We start from the raw sequence: 25017 nt of genomic DNA, 5'->3' as shown, positions 1-25017 counted from the left end.
CAACGGTCGGGCTTTGGGTGCGATATCACACCTATTGAAGTCGACGTCAGCCATGTACTTTGGTATTGATATTGAGCCTTACATGAAGCTAGGTAGCGAAGTTATGTATATCCATGAGAGGAAGCCCAAGTTCGGGATGATTGAGAACTTGTGAATACAAACGAGTACCCAAAAAAAACCTCGCGCTTGAGATGCCCGATGCCATCCGCTTCCGCGGATGCTTATGCGGGGCAGCAAAAATTCATCGCACAAGCTACATAGAGGTAGTCCTGAATCAGCTCCCCAAACTGAAATGAAGAAGAGATGAACGCAACGTGTAGATGTGGTTCAATGTATATTTTCGCCATTTGAGTTCGGACTCGATTTGCCCTGGGCCTGAACGACACTCGGAGGAACTCCTGACTTATCACGGGAACAAGCATACGTAGAGGATGCGAGAGTGCCGAGATTGTCGAGGAGATTCGAGAAAGCTTTGTCAACGCTTACGTCAGTCTTTTTTTTTTGCCATCACTCTTGGAAGCGCCCAAAGTCTAAGCCCATCAGAAACCAGGAACAGGGTGCGTTTGGCCTAAATGTAAACTCCTGAACTGCCCCTGAGTTTGAACTCGTTTCTGCTCAAAGACACGACCACCTGGTGTCTCTTCATTTACACGTCCTTCATGTTGAAGAACATCACTGTGGTCGATCTCGGTCTTCTGGGCTTTGGTTTATATCTCCTCCGGGCGTATCTTCGTCAAGTCAATATGCCCGCACCGCTGCCCCCTGGCCCTCGAGGACTTCCCGTTGTTGGAGTAAGTTTTCAATTAACTCCAATGTATGTCTTCTCATTGTATCGTAACGTAGAATGTTGCCGACATGCCCGCCAAGAAGGAGTGGTTGACTTTCGCAGAATGGGGTCGCAAGTGGGGTAAGCCTTTGATAGCCAAAAAACCAAGTCTTCTAAGGGTTTATGTCTTTTCAAAGGCGGGATATGTTCAGTAACGCTTATGGGACAGCCCTTGGTCATCATCAATTCAGCTGACGTTATGGAAGAGCTTGACAAGAAAGGAGCCATCTACTCCGACCGACCTCGGCTGGAAATGGGTGGGGAGCTTGTGGGCTACAACGAAACACTTGTTCTCATTCCTTATGGTCCCCGCTTTCGCACTTACCGCAAACATTTTGCTCGCTATCTGGGAAACTCGGGTCCCATCGAGAAGTTGCATCCTTTAGTTGAAACAGAAACCCGTCGGTTTTTGAAGCTTACTTTAAAGGGGGATTGTGATCTCATGAGTTGTCTCCGAACGTACGCCGTTGTCTCCTAACTTATTGACTGCACTAGAAATTCAGCTTAGGCTTGCCGGTGGAATTATACTTGGTCTTACCTATGGATATCAGGTCCAGGAGCGGGACGACCCCTTCGTCAACTTGATAGAACATGCCAACGGGAACTTCAACGCCGCCTCGATCCCAGGGGCGTTCATAGTCGACTTCTTCCCCATTTTGCGGAGCCTTCCGGAATTTCTGCCTGGCATGAGCTTCATGGAGACAGCACGCCAGTGGCGCAAGGATACTCAACGAATGGTCGATGTTCCCTACAATTTTACCAAGGACCAAATGGTACGTCATCCCCTGAATGTGGAGCTTGCGTTGACTTGTCTCTTAGGCCGCTGGGACCGCACCTCCGTCATTCGTCTCCACATCGTTTGAAGCCGAATCATCCATGACTGAAGAGGAAATCCGGGACTTGAAGTTCACGGCGAGTTCCATGTATGGAGGTGCGCCTGCTTATATCCCTTTTCATAGCATTATAATAAATTCGATCTAGGCGGTGCTGATACCACCGTCTCTGCGGAATATGCCTTTTTCCTCGCCATGGTTTTGAATCCAGGCAAGGACATTTCACATCCTACTGGTCATGCGATGCTCACCTATTTACTGTTATCTCAGAGGTTCAAAAAAAAGCCCAAGCCGAGATTGACGCCGTCGTCGGCAACGACAGGCTACCCACACTTTCGGACCTTTCTCATCTTCCCTACATCAATGCAGTGGTTACCGAAGTCCTTCGTTGGAACAGCGTAGCTCCCTTAGGTATTTACTGGTATCTTCGGTTCAAAACATAGGACTCTTAAGAAAAGTTATATTTAGGCGTGCCCCACCGAGCCGTCGAGGATGACATCGTCAACGGGTTTTTCATCCCCAAGGGCACCATCATCATGGCCAACCTCTGGTGAAATGATCTCCGTCGTCAAACTTCCTCACTCTTGCTGAATTTCGATCTAGGAACATGCTCCATGATCCCGAAACCTATCCTGATCCATTCACCTTCGATCCAGAGCGGTACACGACCAAAGGTCAACGTGACCCGCGTAACGTGTGTTTCGGTTACGGTCGTCGTATCTGCCCCGGGAGGTATCTTGCTGAAGCTTCTCTTTTTTCAACGGTTTCGATGTCGCTTTCTGTCTTTAATATTGAGAAGGCCCTTGATGATCAAGGTACCCCCATCACTCCCGTCCACGAAAATACTAGTGGTACCATCAGGTAAAATACTTCTTCGCTTCTTCGACGTTCTGTTGATAAAAATCTGGTTTTAGTTATCCCGAGCCTTTCAAATGTATCATTAAACCTCGTTCGGCCAAAGCGATAGCCTTGGTTTCCGAAGAGCATTAAGTGGTCCTCTGATCAAACGCAGACCACAATCCCCCAGGCCGCGCTCTGCCACTTGTCTGCCACACTCTTTTACGGCTACTAATAGCCTGTCGCTTCGTAGTCGTAATTCCCATGTAATGATATACCCATGCATAACGGCAGTCGGGACGATAACGCTGACGTCGACGATATTATAATCATTCCTCGCAAGATATGATTTGGGAAGACGAATTTACGACAGGAACATGACAACGTCCTTAAACTTTTGAGAGACTTCGGCAGACTTTGGCCACTTTTCACTTTTGGCCAAGAGCTCTCATTGAATACCTTTTCACGTTCACCAGTACAAGCAAAGTACAAGCCAGTACCTGCCAGTACGCCATTCGGCTGAGAAAGCTGCAAAACTCTTGGGCAGCACGTTGTCAATGACAGGTTTGCACATTCCATTGACATTCCATGTGATCCCGAAATCACCCTCTAACGGCTTGGTCTCAGTTGGTCGGACTTACGGGCGTGATAACAACGGCTTCTGAGTCGAAACGTGAAAAGACAATAAGCAAGCGTCACAGAGCGTCACCTCAAAAGCTTCTGAGTCTAACCCCGAAGGCCATCGTATCCTCAGATTAGTACCCCCGATTCCGTTCATGACAGCAACGAGTGCTACCGTTTGAAGCACCTTGCACGATCTACGACCATGTTAGAGGCCCAGTCACTGAGATAGATGCACGAGGCGTCTAAGGTACAACGTGAAAATCTCCTGAGAACAAATAGAAAAAAAAAACTGCGAATGTGGGACCGTTCCGGAGATATGCTTAGCGATGCTTGGATATCACCATGCATATCTGTAGGCAGGCGATTATGACAATTCAGTTCGCCTGAAAAGTAGAGATGAGCAAGATCTGACATCCCCGATGGCGCCCTACCTTCTGTTTTTGTTATTTGAAGTCTCTGATTCGCAAGGTGAAAAATGAGGGGTAAGTCATTTGAGGGCCTCGAATGGTAGACGTCATTGCTCGCAAAGTGTGTAGGATTGATGGACAGGGAAGGGCAGCAGAGGCGAACTTGAGGCACGTACTTGTTGGGTTTGAGAAGAAATATTGCGGAGGAGCTGACGAGCAAGATAGAATTTGACGAACAAGTCCTATTGATCGGTCGCCCTACTTGGGAACTGTGTAATGGCAAGCGGGGAAGATTGTCGAGCAAGCCGCGTAAAGACTCGACAGAAGAAAAGCAGAGCTTGAAACACTTTTCTTTTATGCATTCGCGGTTGGATGATGCAGGACGACGCATGCCGAATAATCCCAATATCCGGACAGCCGAAGGTGACTACGAATTATGGACCCAAATGGGGGGATATCCTTGCTTCGTTGAGACGCTTAGATGATGTACAATTCATAGACGCGAAGAAGGAACGCAATCTAGAGGCTGAAATATGTCTAGCATCTATCCGCACCCAAAGTTCACCGAGGAAAGGCACGAGAACCAAATCTTTTGGAAGGATTGAATCGATGGAGGGACGCCGGGGGAGGAATCAAAAGTCGACGAGCCCACTCCACAATCAGACATCACCAGCATTCAAGATGTAAGGCTGAAGGTTCAAGCTCGCGTGTGGATATATTAAAGCAATCGTCGCCATCGTGTGAGACGTGAAGAGCCTCCAAAGCGACAGTTCAAGCTGCTTGAAAAATGCAGCCTATGAGGTAGACAATAGCGGAGAATGTAAATTTATTCTAAAACTCACTGACTGGTTGGGATGATAGCTCGTTCTCGGACAAGTGAAGAATTGCGTGCAAACGTGTAACAGCAACGGTGAACGGGCCGGAAGTCATAAGCCACAACCACTTGGCACGGGAAGAGTCCACCCGCCAGCTCCTCAGCAAGACTGGATGTTTTGCTTTTTCAGATTATGGATTCCGCGTTACGTCAGGATAGCCTCATGAACTAACCACGCAAATTCCTCGGTGTAGCTAAAAAAAGCGCTGATCGTGCATGGAGGCGGGGTGAAACTTGATCAATGTTGAGCGAGATAAAAAGCTTGAGAGGCAAGGCGGCGCTGCCTGACACACTTAGAGAGTTCCGTTAGACAATATGAGAAGGCGAGGCTACCTGTATGCAAGACATCAAAATAATCTGTCCAAGGGACGAAGACCCGCCCCATAGAATCAGTCACTCATGGTCAAAGGAGATACAAGAGACCTTTCCGAAGCCCAATCTGTATTTGGGATCGTAATGGGATAATACAAAGGATAAAAAAGCCCGTTAAATAATCCGAATCTGCGCAATCGTCAGCAATGGAGAGGATGGACGGCACGACTGGAACAACTAACCTACAAAGTCCAACTTCATTGCTACTACCACCCACCCCCTTGCGGGCTGCTAGGCGTCGGACTAGGAATGCTCTGGGGCATGACGGTACTCCTAGGGGCAGCATTGACCACCTCAGGATCCTTCCTCCATTCAATCTTCTCCACTCGGACCTCGCCTTCAATGAGTTGGTACACATACGTCACGACAACGGAGCCTTGGATGTCCATCAAAGCAAATGACGGTGTCGGGTCTCTGACGTGGGTGCATTAGACAGGAAGGGGTGGCGACGGGGTAGGGGTAAGAAGCAAACGAACCCGTTATAAGCTCCTGTCCATGCTCCTGTCGCTGATCCTGGGTTGACGAAGAATTTGTTATCGAATTCGATGGCTTGAAACCTGTGCGCGTGAATGTAAGATTCCGCACGACTGTCGCACCGCTTTGGGAGGAACTCACGTATGTGTATGACCCGAAATCAATACGTCCACATCCATCTGCCTTGCCAATGAGCTGAGCGAATCCAAGTCGCCAGTCGGTATACACTGGTGCCCATGCATCACGCCAATCTTAATCGGATTGTGCACGACCGTCACCGACAGCGGGAACCCCGACTCGTCATAGTCACCCTTGACGACGTGCACATCGGGCGATATGGTCCGCAGGTAGTCGTACGTCTCCTTGTCGCAGACGTTGCCCGTACAGAGAATTTGCTGGATTTTACCGGGAACGAGGAGTTTCTTGAATTTGAGGGGGAGGTCATGAACTCTGTGAGGGATGTGGAGGTCACCGATAACCAGGACAAGGACCATTGTGGTCGCTGGCAAACGTGTTTTGTTAGGCGGACGGAATCCTTGAAACTAAACAGGTGCAATTAGATGAAAACAGTGCCAAATTTGAACGATGCATCATGGTTGTAACCGCGGAACAATTGCTCTGCAAGAAAAAACTCTCCTTCTCTTATCAGAGTTGCGCTGCATGCCGAGCTCTAGCACATCTCAAACTTGAACAAATGCCCGCTTCTTTCGCTCCAAAATGAAAACTTGATGACTTGCTCGATGAAAACGTATATCAAACGTATATTCCCCCCTGTGTTTCGGCCCACAATTACCCTTTATTCTGGTGGCCTACGTTAGATTTAGTGGGTAAAAATCGGTATCATTTCGGGATGCCTCAGTCTTCACCGTTCTCTGGTACCTAATAACATTATTTCTACAGCATTTTTGGATGAAATTTATTTCAGCAGTGGCAGGAATTAGCTTGGAATTAGCATGCGACTGTGCGTATGTTAAGGTAGCGTCACCGTTGATGTCAAAACTTTCACTTCCGATTTTTCAAGGATATGAACTCTCGTCATCAACCACATGAAAAGGCATGAACAAGGCAATTTATGCAGGTTCGTCAACTTGGCAAGCCTGGTACTGGTGGAATGTGAACGTATGCGTCTAGAATCATGCTGCCCGCTCAGAATGAGAAGCGTCGGACGGGCATTCACTACGCCACAATTCGGGGAGATGGAAGGCTGGGTCAGAATTAGAGATCTGACGCACTTCGCGGGAGGGAAGAAATTCGAAGCATGAGATTTTCTCTATGCGTGTGTGGTGTGGATAGTGATCGCATCGTGCCCTCGGAATGACGAAGGATTGTCGAAGAGTTATACTAATCAGTACTAGCGAGCATGCGCGTTCGTCGTTTATAATCGACCTAGTGCGGGGAAGTGATACGCCTTTGGATGTAGTTCAGCGGTGCCGCAACTAGCATCGGTACGACTTCCGATCGCAGTGGCATATTATGCACTCACTGGGAATTTCCTTGCGCACGTCTCAAAATAAAGGAGCCAAATTAGGTTAGTTACTACTACAAGGCGCCTTGCATATTGACCCAAAGTCAACCGCTCGAGCTACCAACGTCTAAGGCGTTGATTCTTATCTACCTTGTTTTTTTCATTAGAAAACGTTTTCCATTGACTTGAGGTCAGCCTAGCTCGGGCTACGTGTCAAAGCACCGACTCATCTATCGTTCTTCCTAAAAAAATAATCAAAGTTTCTGCATTTCAAGTCTCTAAGAATGGATCCAACCTGCAATTTTCTATCCTACAGTTAAACGATCTCCCTAGTATATTTTGGTCCATTGATTCTTTGTGAGGTGTTAGCTCATTGAGGATTTTGGAAGAACGGCAGTTCGCTCCGCGTTGTGAAATCAAACGACGCATGACCTCTTTTTCATCTGAAGAGGCTAGCCCGGATTCTCGAAACTCATCCACTTGGAGAGCCTCAATCGCCGAAATTTATGGATGAGAAAGTGCTTGGTTCTTCACGTACCGCTATAAAAACGAAATAGATCATGAAGGACCTTCCTCAGAAGTGCAGTTCAGCTTTCTACTTTCCTCCAAAACTACAAAGATTCAACATGTTCTTCACTCAGCGCTTCTTGTCAATTCTCGCTCTCGTTGGAATGGCCAATGCTTTCAGTGGAGATGGTATGCATGTGTTCCATATCTTTTGGCGTATGGCTGACACTTTAATATGTTCTCCAGCAACCTATTACGCTCCGGGAGTAGGTGCAGAAAAATAAGATTCAAATTCCAGCGTACTTAATCCTCCTAGTTGGGTGCCTGTGGCAGGAACAATCAAGCCAGCGATCATGTCGTCGCGCTTTCAGTCGCGCAGTACGGCAATGGCGAAAATTGCTTCAAGTCAATTGGCGTGAATTGTGCGTATTTTTATATATGAAAAGCGCAGATTTCCTCATCAAATATACCCAATACTTAGACCAAGGAAAGTACGTGGAAGCCACAGTTGTCGACAAATGCGAAGGCTGTGGTCCGAATGACATTGATCTTTCTCCATCCGCGTTCACTGTACTCGCTTCCGAGGATGTGGGTCGCATTCAAGTGACCTGGGATTACTTATAGATAACCCGGCGGGAAACGTACTTGCGCTGAATTTTGTTCTCCTGTTCGTCAAGTGTTGTGTACTGATAAAGAACTATTTTGTGTTGTGTACTGACAAAGAACTATTTTGTGGTTGAAAAGCCTGGCGGTTTGATACCATTCCAATATTCTGTGGCGGTGTGTCACAAGTACGTTGATTATAGTTGTAATTCTGCGGCAAGCCATCTTGCTTTGTGACCACCATGAACACGATGTCATTGATAACCACCTGTTTGGGTTTTACAGAGAATGGCCGCTTGGAGATTAGCGGAGAAAGCGGAAATATTTGTATCTTACTCGTCAACTAAACCACCCCCATAGCCCTCAGCCCTGCGCACAACGATCACGCCTCGGACAATTATAGCCACCAGCAAGAATGTTAGGATAATCCTGACAACGATAAGGTGAGTGAAGAAAAAAAAAACTAGAAAATCGCACCATATCATCCAGGCGAAAGCTTCAAGAGCGTTCAGGTGACCGCAGTAAACGAACTCGTGCTGCGTCCTGAACGTGAATGAATGTACAGTGAGAAATGGTACAATGCGGAGACGCACTTGCAATTCAAGTTCCCTCCTACCGACTGCGTGATCGCAGCTGCTGCCGCTACCCATAAGACCCAGGCCATGAATACGCTTCATGAGAATTAATGAGCCTCGCCGTTACAGTGAGCGTTCTGCAACGAACTACTTACAAGATACCGTGAGCCGCCATGCTCGTCAAGATAAGCCCCGTTGGCGCCACCAGGAACGTGATAAGAAAGATCGTTCCAAACAGTGTGTATCGTACTCGAGTGCGGAGGGACCGGTGGGTGAAGTTATGATGCGCATTGTACTTTGCGCGGAGATGCTCAACTGAAGCAAGATTAGTTGGAATGGGAATTGCGTGACACAAAGGCGACCTAACCTCAATGATAGCAAAAACTACAATAACCCCAAAGAAAACTAGGATTTTTGATGAGTATGAGCTTAAAACGATATGAAGGATGCTTACGCGGGTGAGCCCATCGGAAGAAGTCCAGCATTGAAGTAAAACCCATCGTTGTCTCATGGCAGACTGACAAAAATATTCTTTCACAACGAAGCCAAACAAAGATGACACATCTTTGCCAGTGTCGACATCGAAAGGAGCCGGCCGACAAGCTTCTAGCACAACTTGAAGATTCGCATCTTCAGCGTCGGCCAAGTCTATACAATGTGCTCTGTCAACAAGAATCAGAACGACAACTCGACGAGAGGAATAGCCAGCACCTTGTACTGCCTCCGGTCCGACGAGGATGAGGTGGACGAGCACAGCCAAGGGGTCATCCCCAGTGAAAACCGGCTCTGCACCGTTCCGCAGATATCGATGGCGGAGGACAAAATCGGCGAGAATCCGCACCTGACTGTGATTTTCGGCATCAACCGAACACGGACTTCTTTCCACAGCGTTACTTACTTTTTTTCGACTCGACACCAACCTGTTTTACAACAAAATTCTTTCTTTCCATTCAAAACTCTGTTTGCAAGTCGACGCTGGGTGATTATATATATCAGATGCCCTCAAATGATTCCCATTTCTCTTTCCTTCCTTCCCCCACTTTCCCCTTCATTCTGTCTTCCAGGACTGCAGGACTTCCAACATCGCTCCGCGCTGCGCGCATCCCTCGGCAAGCCCCTTGTGGACGTATCAGAACAATGAGGGTACATCATCATGGGAGTTCGATGTGGTGGGAATCGTGCATTTGATTCGCCGTAAGTGCCTTGTTGTTCAAATGACTAAATCCTCACCTTCATGTAGACAAGCCGGCCGTACGCGTTCTCTCACACAATAACATCTCGGTGAGTAGTTTTTTGGCACAGTTAGATAAAGTTCTGACCATTTATCATGCATATATGCGCCCTATTTTTGCTCAATCCTGCTCGGCGGCGCCGCATTTACCAAGGTGCGTAACTTTTCAGTCCAGGTTAGCGCTAGCTCGCAAACTAATATCCTTCCTTCCGTGTTCCATCCCCATACACAGCCGCTTCGGGGTAGAGCCTTGTCAGTCGAAGGGACGGATGGTCGTGGATGAGAATTATGAGCCGTTCTGACTATCAGCGGCGCGGGGGTATGTGGATGGGGATGGTTTCAGTACTGGGAATCGCAGATAGTAACGGAATATAGCACATTTCTGAATCAATACAAAATATTCACCAGCTACAGACAACGACCGCGAAGTGCAGGTGCAGGCGGAAAGGAACCGATTTAAGCAGAAATTTCGGCCATTTGTATCAAAATGGTGACTTTCAAGGCGGAGCCTCGCGGAAAAAAATCCGCAAAAGGGACGAAATCCCAGTCTACCAGCGCCTTTCTGCTCTGCCGACGATCTCCGATATCTGCCGGGAATCCGCAGATACTTGCGGCTGAGAACAGAGCCGGTTTTCACTGGGGGTCATCGATCATCGATCATCGATGACCGGTGGACCCCTTGAGCACAGCCTCCTAAGGGCTTGCGTCATTTGCGATCACCCTTTCCTCAAACTGCTGAGTCATCCCAATTCCAGGGTAAGAAGATTTGATTGCCTTTTGTCTCATCACGACACAAACCTTACACAACGTCATTCGAGAGACTGCGCACTCTGCGACGACATCGCGCCAAGTCGACCTGCTCTGACAGGCATTTATCGCATCATGCCAGATTCTGTCGGACACAAAAACGAAAAGGCACAGCGCCATATCCACATCTCGGAGGAGCCCAAGAAGCCTAAACATGCCAAGCGCATTCGATTCAACTTCACGTCAAAGTACCTTGCCTGGATTCAACCCAGCTTAACGTGGCGCAAGTTCAAGCCTGTTATTCGATGTGCGGTTGCGGCCTGGTTGGCGTCGGTCTTGTTCGTTATTCCGCGTGTGATGGCGGTTATGGGTGGTCAGGCAAGTAGACTAGTTTCTCTTCATCTGCGAAAGTTCTTATCGGCGTACAGGCAACGTTCCTCATTTTAATTGGTAATTTTTTTTACATTCAATGTTTTAATTGGCACCCATTCTTTCAGCGTCATTCCTTTCTCCCCCAACCGATCCATTTCGTGCCGTTGTCGAACGCGAGGTTGTGATTATGATCATGATATCCCTCACCTGGTCGTATGTTGCTCCCTTTCTTCTTGAAATATCGGTATTGAATTTTCTCAAGCTACGTGTGTGTAGGTATCCGCTTCGCGGACATGGCGCGTACCGTGCATGACCCATCCGCTACGTTTGTCGAAGCAGTGAGCGGGAAATTCATTGAAGCTGGACCAACTGTTATTATGGGAGTGTTCGTTGGCGTCGGAAGCGCAGTCATCCTTTACATCAAAGCACGACAAGGCCCTGGTCCATTTACTTTTGCTTGCATTTTCTCGTGTATCTGCCTAGGTATTTTCTTCAATCTTTTCTAAGACCTTTGAACTCAATGCCTGGTAGATGTTTCGTTGACAACGGCTGTCTTGTTTCCCTTCCCATTCTATCTCGTAAGAATTTAGTTACTCATTTTATCTCGCTCAACCTTTCCCAGATAGGAAGAGCCGTAGTCCTTCCCCTCGTATTCCACAGCGCGCTCGCCATCCTTTGCTCCCTCACCATTTTCCCTAGCACCATTTCGGCCCAGTTCACACAAGGCCTGCAAGGTGTTCTCTCCCCCCTCATTACTGCTCTTGATATGCATCGCGCCCTCCTCAAAACGCCCACCGTCTCACATGAATTTCTCGAAAAGGTCGAAGCCATCAAGAATACCGTTGCCCGCGCTGAAGGCGCCGTCGTGGCGCTTGTACCCTCTGCACGGCTGCTTCCCAGTGACATCATCTACTGCCGGTTCGCGCCGGGTGATTTTATGACCTTCCAGGACTTCGCCCGGCGCATCGTTGGGAGGGCTCATGGGATGGGACTGTATTTTACGCTGATAGATCCAACGAGGGAGAGGTTTCCAGTCACCCCAGCTCCGTCCTTACCTGGTACACCTCGTCCCGGTACTCCGTCGTTGGAGCTGGCGGGTGGCGTGTCACCGTTACCATCTAGGTCGCACTCTCGTGCGCCGTCGGAGAATCATCCCCATCCCCATCATCATGTGCTTCATCAGTCGCTATCGAACTTGGCGAAGACGCGGTCGAAGAGGGAGCACGCGGTTGGGGTGTTTGAGTCGCATCGGTATTTGGATATTGAGGCTACGCGGCTGCATGACCCGAATTCTGAGGCGTGCACGGCGCGGACGACGGAGTTGTTGAGTGAGAGGTGGGTGGTCTGTAGGTTTCAGCGAGCGACGCTGACGTTGAGTCTAGCTGCGATAATCTTCTTGAAGTAAGCGGTGAAGGATTGAAAGGATTGAGGGACTGGTTTGGGGGCGTGAGGGATGGGCGGTTTGGTTTTTTTGGGAAGAAGAAAGCGGGCAAAGAGGAGTGGCAGGCGAAGTTGGAAAAATTGAAGGAGTTGCGAGAGAGGGTGTTTGTTGCGCTGCAAGAGTTTCGAGAGGAGCGCCGGTATGTTCCCTGCCTCCTCTTTTCGGCGAGCTCTCTTGACGGTTTCTATTTATCAGACACGCTGTTCTCGACTCTTATCTCCCCGCTTTCGACGACAGGAAACAAGAGATGCCGCCCCATCGGTACCTCTTCAATTGCTATGTGTACCAATATCACCTTACCCAAATGGCAGCTATTGTTCTTGAGCTGGTCTGCCCACTCCCCCCTTCTCCTGCGTATCAACGCTAACAATTAACATATAAAGCTGGACGAAGCCATCAAACTGGAGTCGTCACGCCTGGAAAACAAACTTTGGACACCCATACGCACATTGAAGCTGTGGTGGCCATGGGATATGTCCGAGCATGGACAGCAGGATGAATTGGATGACAACCCAAGTCTGTGTATTCTCTATTCACTTTCGTTCATGCTTACCTATTGGTGGATGTCGTAGATGTCGTGCAGGGTGCGGAGCCTATGCATGGAGATCTGGGGATAGCTAGACGGCGTGATCCTGACGCGCTGCCGCCGAGGAATGTGCTGGAGTGGTGTTCGAATTATCTTTATTTGTTCTTGACGAGAAGAGGTGGGAACCTTTTGTATGCGGTTAAAGCTGGATTGTTTACTGGTGCGCCTTCTCGTTAACTTTGTTTTGCTTCGAGAGTTCCTGATGTTAGCGGTAGTTATACTTTGTCTCCCGTCATTTTTGCCGTCGTCTGCGACTTTTGCGTTCAGTGAGCATGGTTCTTTGTCATGCGTTTTATTTTCTGATTCCTCTCTGCGTTTAGAAAACCGCTCGGTTTGGGCAATGTGCGTAACCTCTACTCGTTTCTCGTTTCTCACTCACAAAGTATAAAGCATTATGGGACAAGTCACGCTCTCCCGCTTCAGAGGCGATACGACATACAGTCTCATCGCTCGACTCGTAGCAACTTTTGGTGGTGGCGTGTCGGGCGCGGTGTTGTGGTACTTTGCTTTTCTCCGTCTTCTCCCCAACTCTCTCATCCTCTTAGGTACATATCCTGCGGCTCCGCACAAGGCAACGCATACGGGCTCGCAACGGTGTGCGCCGTGGCATTCCCCATTTTCTTCTTTGTCAAACTCAACTGTCCGATCCATCCTATGACGGTCACTGTCTATGCCGTCACTGTGTGCTTGGTGAGTTTTTCGTGTGTCGATTGAAGGTGGGGTCGATTAAGGGGCTGGTTAGGTAATTGGGTATTCGTACCAAGATATCCACATTCCAAATCCAGGATCTCCGGGATCAGGCATTTCTGTTGCTTGGGTGCGTCTTTAAGGCCGCGCGTGGAGGATTACTTTGACTGATGATCTTGTAGAAACGATTCGTTCTGGTAGCGATTGGCGTTGTGGCTGCGTTGTAAGATTCGTTGTCTTATATTTACGGTAACGTTCTCAACGCTCTCGTTTGATACAGCATTTTCTCTCTCCTCCCTCCATCAACAACCATTCGGCGGTACCAAAGGAATTCATTGGCCACTACGACGTCTGAGATCGGGGTCATTTATTGCTCGATCGTTTCTTTCGCGCATTCGAAAAATGAGAGCGAGGTGCAGGAAATTATCAAAAGCCTTTTGGCCGTTCGGTCCAAGCTGAAACGCTCCGCTGCGCTTAAAGCTAACGTTTCTTATGAGGTGGGGTTATTTTCGCCTTCGATCTTTGAGGCAGTTGCTCATGTTTTTTGTAGTTTTCATTCCGGGGGCGTTGGCCAGCAAAACGCTACCAGGATATTTTGGATCTCCAAATGTAGGTGAAACGGTTGGTTATCGGGACGAATGTTGGATGTGTGTTCCTAGATCGATTACATATTCCCTCTCCCACCTGATGTCCGTCGTCAAACACCTGGATTCAAACTGGACACGCGCGTTTCTCCGCCGGACGAGGCTTACCGATAGCGATTTCCAAGGAGACGTTCTTGCTGTTCTCAGTGCGTTTGATCTTACATTTGTAAAATTTGTTGTACTAATTTGTAAAAATAAAAGCAATGATATCCACCGCCCTTCGGACTGGCAGTCCATTGCCCCAAATCACGCCTTGTCCGCTACTTGATCGCTTCATGCTCCGCTACCACGGGATGAACGTCATCCATAAAGATGCGGAAGAGGATTATGGCTTGCCACGCTCTCTCACTCTGGAAACGTTGCAGAATGAACAATATCTGTCGGTTCAAGCTTCTCATTTGATTCTTACCCTAGTTGAAGCCATCTTTCAGAATGTTTTGCGTTGGTGTCTCCACGGCATATGGCATTGTCAACCGCCTTGATCGTTTGATGATTGCCGTAAAAGAGGTTGTTGGTGAGCAATATCACATTACGGGTGTTGGATTTATGGCTCGCGGAGGAAGTACTTTGGAGCTCGCGCCGAGTACGCTGCATTATCGCCCACCTAGGGACGTCTGAGTAGAAAAATTAGCAGCAAGGAGTTAGAACCCATTTGGATTGGAAAATTTAGGTTGCTCCCGTCGTTTCGGAGTTGGGTATACTTCGATTTCCTCTGAAGTATGAGTTGCGCTATGGTCGCTTCTATTTCACTCCTCCTTAGCTCAGTTGGTAGAGCGCGTCACTTGTATGTTGTACATATATATATGACGAGGTCAGTCGTTCAAGTCGGCTAGGTGGAATCGAGGCTGATTTTTTGGCAGACATCTCACAGAAAGCGTAGTGACTCATGAGTCCCCCCTGATTCCATAAAGCTTGAAAGGCTAGGATGGTGAGTCAAATACGTGGAGCACGGGATGGGGCAACTAGGATCGAAGACAACAAGCCGATTGGTCGAGTACACTTGAATGAACCAGTGCGACGTTGAGTTGAAGACACAAATCTCGTAATTCGCGTGAAGGCAGGCGGCGGGGCAGTTGGACGAGATAATACAGGACTGCATGAGAACAGCGAGTTAAGAGGGCCAGGGGATAGAAAAAGTTCAAGCGTCGGATTAGTAAAGGTTCGGGTACGGGGAATCGAACCCCGAGCTGCCGCGCATTAACACATCCATGGTTGTACACTGAGAGGCGGCAATGTTAACCGTTACACCATACCCGACCTATATACCTGATATCAACTGGTCTAACAAAAGGCTATCGTGATGTGGGTCAGCAAGAGTTTGAGCGTAGTTCAAGAACACCAAACGAAATGAATCCTGAGTTGTAGTGGCATACTTATGCTGAACTGATGGTTTGGAAATGAAATATAATGTTCTCTCGACCGTAGCGTAGAATTCTAGATATAAGTAAACGGAGAGAGCTCTGAAAAGGCTTCCATCATGGTGAATTATACTACCTTTCAAGACCAAAATTGCCTTACTTTGCTGGAGCGCATTCGGGGAATATGTAAGCACGCCATTCGATCAAAATGAACCGGAGCTAAATTCTGAATTTGAATTTCAAGCTTTCCCGGAAAACCTCGGACTCGGAATTGACTCGGAAGTGATCATCTGTGAATGAAATTCAAACCCCATGATACTTAAACTGAGATAATCCATAAATTTGGGCTTGCGCTGAACGACGGTAAAGTCAATTCTACCCGTTGAATTCTGTTCAGCTGGATTTGAAGGCGCATAGGCGTCACGGTGTGCAAGTACTTGCACATGATTGAAATGCCATACTCGTTCCCGACATCAAATAACCGCTTTCTATCCACATATATCAGTTGTCGGGTCGCAATGATTGACAGCCTTCCTGTTTTGAAGAGCCCATGTTCTTGATATTGATGGGCTATACGACTCTAGCTCGAATATCCGAGGAAATCTCTCGAAGTTCCGTCAAGGTATAAAGTACCCGCCTAGTACGATCTTACCAGCCCATCCATTTATCGCACTTTTGTTAGAAGAACTAAGAAATGCAGCATGTCTTTCCTCGTTGCACTTTTCATTTGCCTCTCACTGAAATTTGTCAGTATCGCATTACGCTACCTTGCCGATCCCCACCAACTCCTAACTACAATTCATCACAGAGGTCTTCTGTGCTCTCATTATTGGAGCTAGAGAGGTACCAGTCGTCGTTTCCAACTACAAAAACTTCGCCGTGGATGGTTGTTTCACGTATGCCCTACCCTCCGTCCGTTGATTCCACACTGATGACGTACCACACAGACCAACAACGCTTTCCTTCAACCAGTTCAGCACCTTCACAAGTACAACCGTTGAAAACTGCATCAACGTATGCTCGGCCGCCAATTACATTCGAGCAGGGCTCGTAGCAGGATCCCAATGCTGTTTGTCCACTCGTCGACACCCGCTTCTCGTGCTAACGTTGTCAAACCTTGTACTGCAGGGTGCGGGAACGTTATCAAACCAGGGAATTCCGGCGTCAGTGAGGGCCTTTGCTCTGCCGCTTGTACGGGGAACGCGACTGAGGTATGTGGAGGTTAGTACAAAATGATGCTGGAATATTCCGTTCGTCCGCCCGTCGTGCCGCAAGTGGTTGGTTGGTATGGGATTTGGAATGGGATGGACGAAGGAGATGCGATTTGTATTCCGTGAGGTTCCTTCAGTGACGATCTGGGTGTTCGCAGTTGCTCATGTTCGGCTATGTAGAGACATCCCCTCCGCTCGTACACTGCATCATTTGGAAGAACGCTCGGATTCAATGACGGTTCAACGTTGCCTCGACGCTTGCCTTGCGCAAGACTTTGCACTCGCTGGTTTGGAGTACGGCTCGGAATGCTGTTCGTCCCTCATCTTCTCCGAGTCTTCACCTCCAAGATACTAAATGACGTACAGGGTGCGGAAACGCAGACATGTATGGCCGTCACCGCATCACGCCAGCTTCCTCTGCCTGCAACTTCCCATGTGCAGGTAACCCCGTGCAGATCTGTGGTGGAGCGAACGGGTTGAATATATATGATCGGAGTGGGAAAGGTCTGACCGTTGGACCTCCCTCGCCGTTCACGTCCCCGTATAACAATACGTGGTTCTTCAACGCCTGTGTGAAGTACGTTTCACCTCCCTCGGCAAGATTCAAGTGAAATCAGCATGAGCTTACTTTTTATCCTCGCTGTAGAGACGACGCAGTTTTGTAAATCCTTTCACTTCAGCCGTCGTCTTGTTTTCACATACGCAACGATACAGATCAGGCGGCCCACGAACCCTCCCACACCCGCCAACCCAGCCAATCGGCACGGAAGACATGACATAGTTCTTGTGTATGAACAGATGCGCTGCGGACGGGTGGAAAGTCGCTGGAGTCGAGGACGGGCAAGAATGTTGTACGTGGTTTACTGTGTCTTCCGCCTTCTCGTTGTCTCTGATGACGATCATTGCAGGGTGTGGAAGTCCACCAGGCCGTTTACCAACTTCGATTTTGGCCCCTCTAAGTGACTGTAACCTTCCGTGCACTGATTACGCGGATTTCTCGTGTGGTGGTCCAAATCGACTTTTAACTTATTACAGGCGTTGAGGAAGGGGGTGTCGTTCTTGTCAGCGCTTTTCGGTTCAGAAAGCGTATGTTTTTTGGGAGGTTTGTGTGTAGATAAAAGTGGTACGGTGTAGGCTGAAAGCGAATGTGTCATTAAACGGTTTCTGAATGAAGGGTGAAGTGTACAATTACAATTATAACGGGTATCGCTTCTGATCTTGTCCCTTCGTCTAATATATAACGCGTATATCAACTCAGGACCTGGATCAACGCCAAAGCACTCGATCGATAGCAGAAGAGTGTTCCTTCGATTACACGAGATGATGTAGCTTTGAGCTCTCTTAGAAACTTGTGAGCGGGAATGATGGGTGAGACCTGTATGAATTAGGCTGACTCCCGGATTAACATGAAGGCTGCAAATAAAAGGACGGGACTGACGATAACGCAATAAATGACGACGACGATCGCAATGAATGACGACGGGCTCAACAATAAACGACGACGGGACTGGGAATGAATAGAAATCGCCCGCTGATTAGGTGTGATTCCTCGACGTCGGGATATTAAGGTCCATGTCATTAGTCATAGCGAAGGCTTCATAGAGATATATGACACCGAAGATGAGGAATAGAATGGAACCGCCGAACGTTACTATGAGGGTGTTAGTCTTGAAGAGTACGAAAGGAGGGCATACGTACCTCGTTTGACGGATATCTTCGTGGACACGTATCTCCCGCCTATGACTGCCAACGCGGTGCAACATGAGTGGCCCACTACCGTTCCGAGCGTAACTAGATACACATTCTAGACCCCGATTAGAGACGACGGGGTAAACATCAAAGGAAGGACGTACATGAGCAGCCCCAAGCGCAATCGTCGCAATCTGACTTCTATCGCCCCATTTACCCAAAAAGGTGAGGACAAATGCCTGCACAAACACTGGGCCCAGGAAGAAGCTACAGAGGTTCCTCGCGCCTTCCATAGTCGACAAACCCTTCGGCTTTGGCGAATGCACCGGCCTCCCGCCCTCCTCCATCTCTTCCAGCGGAATAATTCGGCCCCCCCGTCGCATCATGCTCAGCATCGTCATCCTCAATCTCCTCCTCCGTCTCCCGCATCTCCTCCTGTATCTTCTCGTTCCCTGACTTCATACCCCTCGCTTCTATAAACATCTTCGCGCAGAACACGAGAAACAGCACAGACGCTGCTATTTGTGTCCATTTCCGTGGTATGAGCGTGGAGAGCAGGTGGCTCATTGCTGCGGATAGGATGGACATGACGACGAGGGAACCAAATGCGCCTGCGAAGACCAGCATTCGCGAATGGCGCATGGCGAGGATGGCGGCAATGAGGAAGGTTTTGTCGCCGATTTCGGAGACGAGGATCATGGCAAAAGATTGGACGAGGGCTTGTACGAGCCCTTCCGGTAGGGCATTTTCGATCATCACTATGGGGATAATGAATTTTGAGAGATAGACAAAGTGGAACGCCTTTGTCACCATCGAAGAGCCTGCGGCGCTGGGAAAGGGGATTGTCGTGGTAAGTAACCGATAACTGTTTGCGCAAGTTGATTTTCCAACTACGGCTTGTACGCACGTGAAGCCACAACAATCATTATTGGTACGTCATACGCCTATTAGTGGTATTTGATCATCCCAGCATTCGTGCCGTGTGGTGATTGTGGCCAGATTTTAGCAAGCTTTTCCTCTTCCTTCATGCGCACGCATCGACCTCAACCAACTTTTGAGCTTGTCTTCCTCGGACCTCCTCATACTACCATTCTATTTATTCTTCCTCGCCTCCTCTCCGCAATGAAGAAGAGCGAAACGTTCACTCACCCCCTTTACTCCGTCGAATCTACTGCTGGGATGCAGTACCAAACGTCTAGTCGTGGTTCGCAAGGGCCGTTGCAGGCTACTTATCCTGCTTAGTACGTCTCTCCCTTTCTTCCTTTTCGAGTTCGCCCATATCACTGACATCTCCTCCACGCTAGCATGGTCCCAATAACGACCAACTGGCTCCCAACCCTCAACTCCGCTGGCATCAACATCTCCCCCGACCCATACAACGGCATCAACACAGGCGGGTTCTTCGCCACGTCCGCTATAAACCCTTCCAACTGGACCCGCTCTTCAGCCAAAGCGGCGTATTAAGTTCCTGCATCTGCGAGGCCGAATTTGAACGTTATGGTCAACGCTGCTGTAACCCGTATTACCTGGGCTTCTCAAGGGGCCAATGGAACGGTAACGGCGACAGGTGTAGAATTTTCGTGTAATGGACAAATAGGGACCGTCAGAGCGAAAAGGGAGGTGATTTTGTCGGGTGGATCGGTTGGGTCTCCACAGGTGTTGATGTTGAGTGGTGTTGGGCCCCGGGATGTTTTGGAGAGTGTGGGTGTTGATGTTGTTGTTGAGTTGCCCGGGGTGGGGCAGCATGCACAGGATCATTTGGTGAGTTTCGTTTCATTTTTATTTTTTTGCGATTTCGGTTTGTTGAAGGGGATATGTTGATGTAGGTTTCCTCGGTTACGTGGTCGACGACTGCGCAGACTCAGGGGACGATATATAATTCCTGCTCCGACTTTTCCGTGAGTTCCCTCGTCCATTGGAGTCCCTCCTCATCCCATTACCCCATCCAGAAATCCGCGCAATTCCTATCTTTCATCAACTCAGGAACAGCCTACCTCAACGGTTCCTATCTCTTCCAACAATTAATCACCACCGCACTCGACTCTTCCGCTTCCACCCTCGTCCCAAGTCAATATGCGGCTGTCGTGCAAGGGTACAAGGCGATTTACAGTGCACAGACGGAGAGTGTGCTTCCGACGGAGGGGTTGGTTGAGTTGTTACTTAGTTTAAATGCGCCCGGGCAGGTTATGGTTCAGGCTGCTCTGCAGATTCCGTTTAGGTTCGTGTTTTCGATTTTTTTCGTTGAGAAGGGAAACTGATGGACGTAAAAAAAAAGTCAGGCAGGGTTGTACGTCAACTCTACATCAGTATTCGGCCACCCTGTTATTGATCCGCAGTATTACTCGCATCCTGCAGGTGCGCTCGTTCTCTTTCGCCTCCCCCGCATTTCAACGAACGTTTCTTTAAAAAGACGTAACGGTGATTCGTCAAGGCCTCAAAATAGCTCGCACCATTGGACAAACTTCCCCCCTATCAAACATCCTCGGCAACGAGATCTCATCTGGTTTAAGCGTATCCACGGACGAGGAATGGGAGGAGTGGTTGAGGAGTAACAGTGTGACGGAGTATCACCCTTCGTCGACATGCGCGATGATGCCGTTTGAGATGGGGGGGTTTATGGGATTTGTGAGTGTTCCGTTTGACCTGTTAAGGAAGAATGAGGGAGAAGGCTGATAAATTGAAGCGAATATGAGAGTTGTGGATGCGTCGATTTTCCCGTTGGCTATGTCTAGTCATGTACGTCCTTCTCCTTTTTCTCCCCTCCCCTTTCACCTCTTCTCACTTGCTCTCTGGCGATGGATAGCTCATGGCGCCAACGTACGGCCTCGCAGAACAAGCTGCTATCATCATTCGGGCCGCTCAGAATCAGCCTGGTAGTACCGCTACGAATGGATCGTCTGTGGCTAGTAGTGCTACGCCGAGTGCAACGACGAAGACTACAACAAAGACGAGTGGCACTGAAAGTTTTTGGGGGAAAGGGAAAGGGATGTGGGCTGTTTGGATGGTTGTTGGGGTGTTGTGAGGAGGTAGGTGGCGTGAGGGGTAGTTGGAGGGAGGAGGAGAGAGCTGTAGGTGCTCAGACTTGAATATATGGACTTTAATTAGCCTGTTCAATCGGATGGACGTTTCTCCTCACTTAAATTATCGAGATGAACGAGGTTTACTCGAAAGCCGACTAGGGCTCATGCCATTGCGCGCGTACAGTCATAGTCGTTATGTCCGCAGACTCCGCCGCTCGACCACCTCTCTACATGTCGATCCACACTATATACTAGTCTAATACTATTTTTAGGTTTATTTCTCAAGACGGAAGAAGGCGGGGAATCGGCTGGAAAGAAACAATGACTTGATGACTGTGGTATTTCTTCGATTGACTCATCATAAGCTCGTGGCTTTCAATGATTTTTATTCCGTGGCGAGCAATAAATATACGTTGGAGTACAGGTCTTCTGCTTGTGTATGATGCAGTCCAAATCCCCCAAAACGCTCGAGTCATGGCTTGTGATCTACAGATTGGAGACGACCCAGTCATCGTATTGTTAGAGTATTATTGTACTTGGATTCGAGTCCTTCCTGGTATGAGGAAGAGGCTGGAAGACTTTGGTCGGTGAAATGAAGGCTGAAATTGTTACTTGTTTCTGCCAGTTGACGGCGAGCGCGCTTTCGGCCGTTGAGGACGCTGAGGAGGACGTTTGATCGGAATATCTGTTCCAGTAGGTCAGTAAAGAAATCTAGGCATGGCAGTTTTTTGGGTCGTAATACTACTAGTATCCTCGCATCGCGCGCGCTCTCCAGCCCGCCTTAGCACTCACTCATCGATCCAAATCGTGTTGTCATTCGTGGGCAATCCGCAGGAGGGTATACAGTCCTTGCTGCTCTTTCAATCAGCTCGGACACTCGGGCGTTCGCAGCAGCCACGTCGAGCTATGGGATTTCGAACTTCAAGATGCTCGCTGAATTTACTCATGAATTCGAATCTAAATATTTGGACGAGCTTATTGGTGGTTCATATGATGAGGCGCCGGAGGTATATGGAGAGAGGTCCCCTATTAACCACGCGGATATCCGTTATTGGTATGTCGTCTGTGCAAAATTGTTCGATGTTCTGCTCAATGAGTTGGGGGCGTAGATTTTACAGGGAGATATTGACAGGGTCGTACCAAATGTCGGAAAAAACTATTTGGCCTTATAGTAGTTTCTTGTTGATTGCCTGCATTACTTGCCTTATAAGGTTAAAATTTGGCTATTGCAAGGCCCTTATAAGGCAAGTAAGGCAGTTAATCAACAAGAAACTATTATAAGGCCAAATAGTTTTTTCCGACAAAGGAGCAATCCGAAGCTATTTATGAGAGCATCAAGTGTGACATGGTGTGGTGGAATTCAAATTGTATGAGGGTGAGTGGCATGGTTGGCGACAGGAGAAGAACATGTCCGATGCTTTGGAATGGGAGCTGGGCTTTTACGAGCGTATTTTTGAACTCTGCACGGCTACGTATCCAATGGGCAATCATCAACATTTTCAGTGCTTATTGGTGTACTGCACTGAACGGGGGAGCCAGTTATCTCGCTACCACAGACGGCGCGTAAACTATCTAGTGCTATGTCAGTAACCGCACCACCCACAAGCGCACCCGCCCGTAACCCAACCACCTTCCAGCAGCTCAAGTGGCGTCGCCCTATTCTCAATTTCGACAGTAAGGCACATCCTGAGGAACTTTGCAGTCGAGGCGAGATCTTTCTCTGCGATGTTCGCACTTTCAGCAAGGAGACTTTCGAGCTTGCCAAGCGTTTCTTGTGCGACTTTGACAGGCGATGCGACATACGATGCGTCAAATAGGGGCTTTCCAGTGAGGAGGAGGTATGTCTAGCATCATCGGTGAGCGCGGGTTCCAAAAAGGACGAAGGATGGGGGAGGGGATTAAACTCACCGCACACCCGAGCGCCCAGACATCCGATTTAAAATCGATTTTACCCCCTGTGAGGGCTTCGGGTGGTTGAACGTTTTTAGGTGTGTCGAGGGTTGTGGCGGTTGTCTGGCGAGCTAACGATGAGCCATTAGCAATAAGATGGTGAAACCAATAGAAAAGACAGGCATTACCGTGCGCGAAATTGGCAAGATAGAATGTCGCATAGGCAATATCGTCCGCTTGAGATTCCCATGTATAGTGGTTCGGACTCGGCTGAGACTTGACAGTAGGATACGAAATTCCATCTCTTCCTTGGACCGTGACAGGCTTGTCAGCGGGTACATTTGCAAAGGCTTCTCGGACGTCGACGCCCCGTTGGACGGACCAGAATAGGAAGTTGTCGGATGTTACAGCTGAAGCGGGAGCATGTGTTCAACTCGAATGCCCATGAAAAAGATAGTTGGACTTACCGCCATGAATGATGTTCTGAGTAGCAAGTTCGTCCAGACATTCCGCAATATCGCCAATAACCTTCTGGACGATATGAACAGGTAGATTCTGCCCATGATACATGTTCCCTCGCCTCAGGTCCTCAACAGACGATCCAAGAAGCCTGAACAACAGACAGAAGTGACTTCTCCCCCGCTCATCCTTTTCCTCGAACGTGTCAAGCAGCTCGGGAACACCACTTGTAATGGCTTCCATGGCCTTGTGGATGAAGTGACGCTCGTTTTTGGCAGTCGGGTCGGCGGTCGCAGTCGCGGTCAAGATTTTCAGGGCGCGATGTTGATCGTCCTCGCTGATGACGAGCCAGGTGGATGATCGCGGACCCCACCCGAGCTTGCGAGCTATTGTCCATGTGCCGTCTTTGAGCGTTTGGCCTGGTTGGGCGAGGAAGTAGCCCAAGGGAGAGTCGAGTTGCTCTTCAAGGAAAAGAGACATTGCGATGGTTGTGGAGAGGGAGTAGATAGGAGTGGTGTAAGCTTAAACTGCGGCGGGATTTGCCGCACTGTCATGACGTGACTCTTAACATGCTTGACAGCTCTTGACAATGAAACTAAGTACCACATTCTCATCAACAAGACGAAGATATGGCATGGCGGAACGAGAGATGCACGTCTGGACTATCGTCGCCGTTGCTTTCGCCGCCAATACCGAGCGGTCCTATTTGCACAACTGGTTCCATCATAGTTCATGTTGACTTCATGACTTTGCGATGTGGAGCTCCGAGTCGAGTGAGAATTGTTGCAGTAATGTCTCTCTGGCCGCCAGGTATGACCGCATTCTTCCGAAGGTGCTCTAGGAACACAATGTAGATCTAGACACTACCGTGACAAGGATTGCATGACCGGGAAACGACAACAGCCACCCGCGTTGTTAGTAAGTTACCAACAGTGTCCGCTTGAAAGAAAGATTTCGGATGGTACGTTTTATTTTCCCTCCTTCCTCAACTAGCCCCTCCTCTTCGGCGAGTTTAACCACACGAAGAACGCCAATTACGAAGGATGTGAACACATCTCTGTTACCACCCCTCACTACTTACGCAAGCGATCCTGGCATTTGGTTCTAATTTTTCATACTTTTCCCCCGGCATCCGCATTCACAGCTCTCAGGATTTGGAACGCTCAAGGGTACGTTTATGCTAGATCTTCATGATCAATTTACTTATGTGATCTGTCTCCATGAAGCTCAGCGTACGACGGCCACGCAGGGTTATGCTACTAGTACTCTCGCCTGTCATTCGGGA

The 25017-nt window shown here is 48.7% G+C and overlaps 10 protein-coding genes across 10 annotated transcripts; 7 read left to right on the top strand and 3 right to left on the bottom strand.

The window, feature by feature from the left end:
* The first annotated feature begins 666 nt into the window (after positions 1–666).
* On the top strand, positions 667–2817 carry LACBIDRAFT_291413 (uncharacterized protein). The gene is made up of 11 exons (XM_001889916.1): positions 667–791; positions 844–907; positions 936–972; positions 996–1285; positions 1335–1599; positions 1646–1757; positions 1808–1894; positions 1930–2070; positions 2128–2209; positions 2263–2520; positions 2574–2817. The coding sequence occupies exons 2-11, from the start codon at positions 891–893 to the stop codon at positions 2647–2649; spliced, it is 1365 nt and encodes a 454-aa protein (XP_001889951.1). The 5' UTR covers positions 667–791; positions 844–890; the 3' UTR covers positions 2650–2817.
* A 1998-nt stretch (positions 2818–4815) lies between these two features.
* On the bottom strand, positions 4816–5741 carry LACBIDRAFT_186664 (uncharacterized protein; the record flags this gene model as incomplete). The annotated part of the gene is made up of 4 exons (XM_001889886.1): positions 4816–4902; positions 4956–5187; positions 5250–5330; positions 5389–5741. 3 exons carry the CDS (start codon positions 5739–5741, stop codon positions 4980–4982), a joined length of 642 nt encoding a protein of 213 aa, XP_001889921.1. The 3' UTR covers positions 4816–4902; positions 4956–4979.
* Positions 5742–7338: 1597 nt separating this feature from the next.
* Positions 7339–7843, top strand: LbRaf (riboflavine-aldehyde-forming enzyme; the record flags this gene model as incomplete). The annotated part of the gene is made up of 4 exons (XM_001889915.1): positions 7339–7408; positions 7466–7485; positions 7536–7641; positions 7701–7843. 4 exons carry the CDS (start codon positions 7339–7341, stop codon positions 7841–7843), a joined length of 339 nt encoding a protein of 112 aa, XP_001889950.1.
* A 311-nt stretch (positions 7844–8154) lies between these two features.
* On the bottom strand, positions 8155–8897 carry LACBIDRAFT_316564 (uncharacterized protein; the record flags this gene model as incomplete). The annotated part of the gene is made up of 5 exons (XM_001889885.1): positions 8155–8251; positions 8300–8365; positions 8416–8493; positions 8553–8802; positions 8852–8897. 5 exons carry the CDS (start codon positions 8895–8897, stop codon positions 8155–8157), a joined length of 537 nt encoding a protein of 178 aa, XP_001889920.1.
* Positions 8898–10510: 1613 nt separating this feature from the next.
* LACBIDRAFT_316563 (uncharacterized protein) lies at positions 10511–14723 on the top strand (the record flags this gene model as incomplete). The annotated part of the gene is made up of 21 exons (XM_001889914.1): positions 10511–10753; positions 10804–10825; positions 10873–10960; positions 11010–11230; positions 11279–11325; positions 11370–12082; positions 12130–12327; positions 12384–12516; positions 12572–12704; positions 12761–12934; positions 12990–13040; positions 13095–13116; positions 13165–13272; positions 13320–13464; positions 13517–13591; positions 13644–13684; positions 13742–13958; positions 14012–14070; positions 14121–14251; positions 14307–14484; positions 14537–14723. The coding sequence occupies 21 exons, from the start codon at positions 10511–10513 to the stop codon at positions 14721–14723; spliced, it is 3186 nt and encodes a 1061-aa protein (XP_001889949.1).
* A 1441-nt stretch (positions 14724–16164) lies between these two features.
* LACBIDRAFT_335035 (uncharacterized protein) lies at positions 16165–18084 on the top strand (the record flags this gene model as incomplete). The annotated part of the gene is made up of 10 exons (XM_001889913.1): positions 16165–16209; positions 16272–16375; positions 16411–16532; positions 16592–16684; positions 16833–16985; positions 17041–17251; positions 17473–17525; positions 17583–17639; positions 17710–17776; positions 18063–18084. The coding sequence occupies 10 exons, from the start codon at positions 16165–16167 to the stop codon at positions 18082–18084; spliced, it is 927 nt and encodes a 308-aa protein (XP_001889948.1).
* A 1305-nt stretch (positions 18085–19389) lies between these two features.
* Positions 19390–19827, top strand: LACBIDRAFT_316561 (uncharacterized protein; the record flags this gene model as incomplete). Its single annotated transcript, XM_001889912.1, has 2 exons — positions 19390–19604; positions 19668–19827. 2 exons carry the CDS (start codon positions 19390–19392, stop codon positions 19825–19827), a joined length of 375 nt encoding a protein of 124 aa, XP_001889947.1.
* A 3-nt stretch (positions 19828–19830) lies between these two features.
* LACBIDRAFT_256250 (uncharacterized protein) lies at positions 19831–21240 on the top strand (the record flags this gene model as incomplete). Its single annotated transcript, XM_001889911.1, has 5 exons — positions 19831–20133; positions 20487–20581; positions 20639–20718; positions 20774–20992; positions 21047–21240. Coding segments are annotated over 5 exons (891 nt in total), but the record flags the coding sequence as incomplete, so codon positions are not given.
* A 735-nt stretch (positions 21241–21975) lies between these two features.
* LACBIDRAFT_316558 (uncharacterized protein) lies at positions 21976–22756 on the top strand (the record flags this gene model as incomplete). The annotated part of the gene is made up of 3 exons (XM_001889910.1): positions 21976–22014; positions 22169–22437; positions 22675–22756. The coding sequence occupies 3 exons, from the start codon at positions 21976–21978 to the stop codon at positions 22754–22756; spliced, it is 390 nt and encodes a 129-aa protein (XP_001889945.1).
* A 96-nt stretch (positions 22757–22852) lies between these two features.
* Positions 22853–24224, bottom strand: LACBIDRAFT_316557 (uncharacterized protein). Its single transcript, XM_001889884.1, has 4 exons — positions 23741–24224; positions 23462–23683; positions 23292–23404; positions 22853–23227 (listed from the first exon to the last, which is right to left on the bottom strand). Exons 1-4 carry the CDS (start codon positions 24210–24212, stop codon positions 22967–22969), a joined length of 1068 nt encoding a protein of 355 aa, XP_001889919.1. The 5' UTR covers positions 24213–24224; the 3' UTR covers positions 22853–22966.
* Between the last annotated feature and the right edge of the window lie 793 nt (positions 24225–25017).

Source organism: Laccaria bicolor, genomic scaffold, assembly GCF_000143565.1.
Source record: "Laccaria bicolor S238N-H82 LACBIscaffold_75 genomic scaffold, whole genome shotgun sequence".
NCBI classification, from domain to species: domain Eukaryota; kingdom Fungi; phylum Basidiomycota; class Agaricomycetes; order Agaricales; family Hydnangiaceae; genus Laccaria; species Laccaria bicolor.
The sequence above is the reverse complement of the archived record's forward strand: the minus strand, read 5'-3'. Positions and strand labels throughout refer to the sequence as shown.

Bases quoted from the DNA above. Each gene is read 5' to 3' on its own strand.
- LACBIDRAFT_291413 (XM_001889916.1), top strand. The intron at 1,600-1,645 runs GTACGTCATCCC...CTTGTCTCTTAG, and splicing joins ATTTTACCAAGGACCAAATG to GCCGCTGGGACCGCACCTCC. The intron at 1,758-1,807 runs GTGCGCCTGCTT...AATTCGATCTAG, and splicing joins GGCGAGTTCCATGTATGGAG to GCGGTGCTGATACCACCGTC.
- LACBIDRAFT_316557 (XM_001889884.1), bottom strand. From the start codon at position 24,212: ATGTCTCTTTTCCTTGAAGAGCAACTCGACTCTCCCTTGGGCTACTTC. The intron at 23,684-23,740 runs GTAAGTCCAACT...CTCCCGCTTCAG, and splicing joins TCAGAACATCATTCATGGCG to CTGTAACATCCGACAACTTC. The intron at 23,228-23,291 runs GTGAGTTTAATC...CGATGATGCTAG, and splicing joins TCTGGGCGCTCGGGTGTGCG to ACATACCTCCTCCTCACTGG.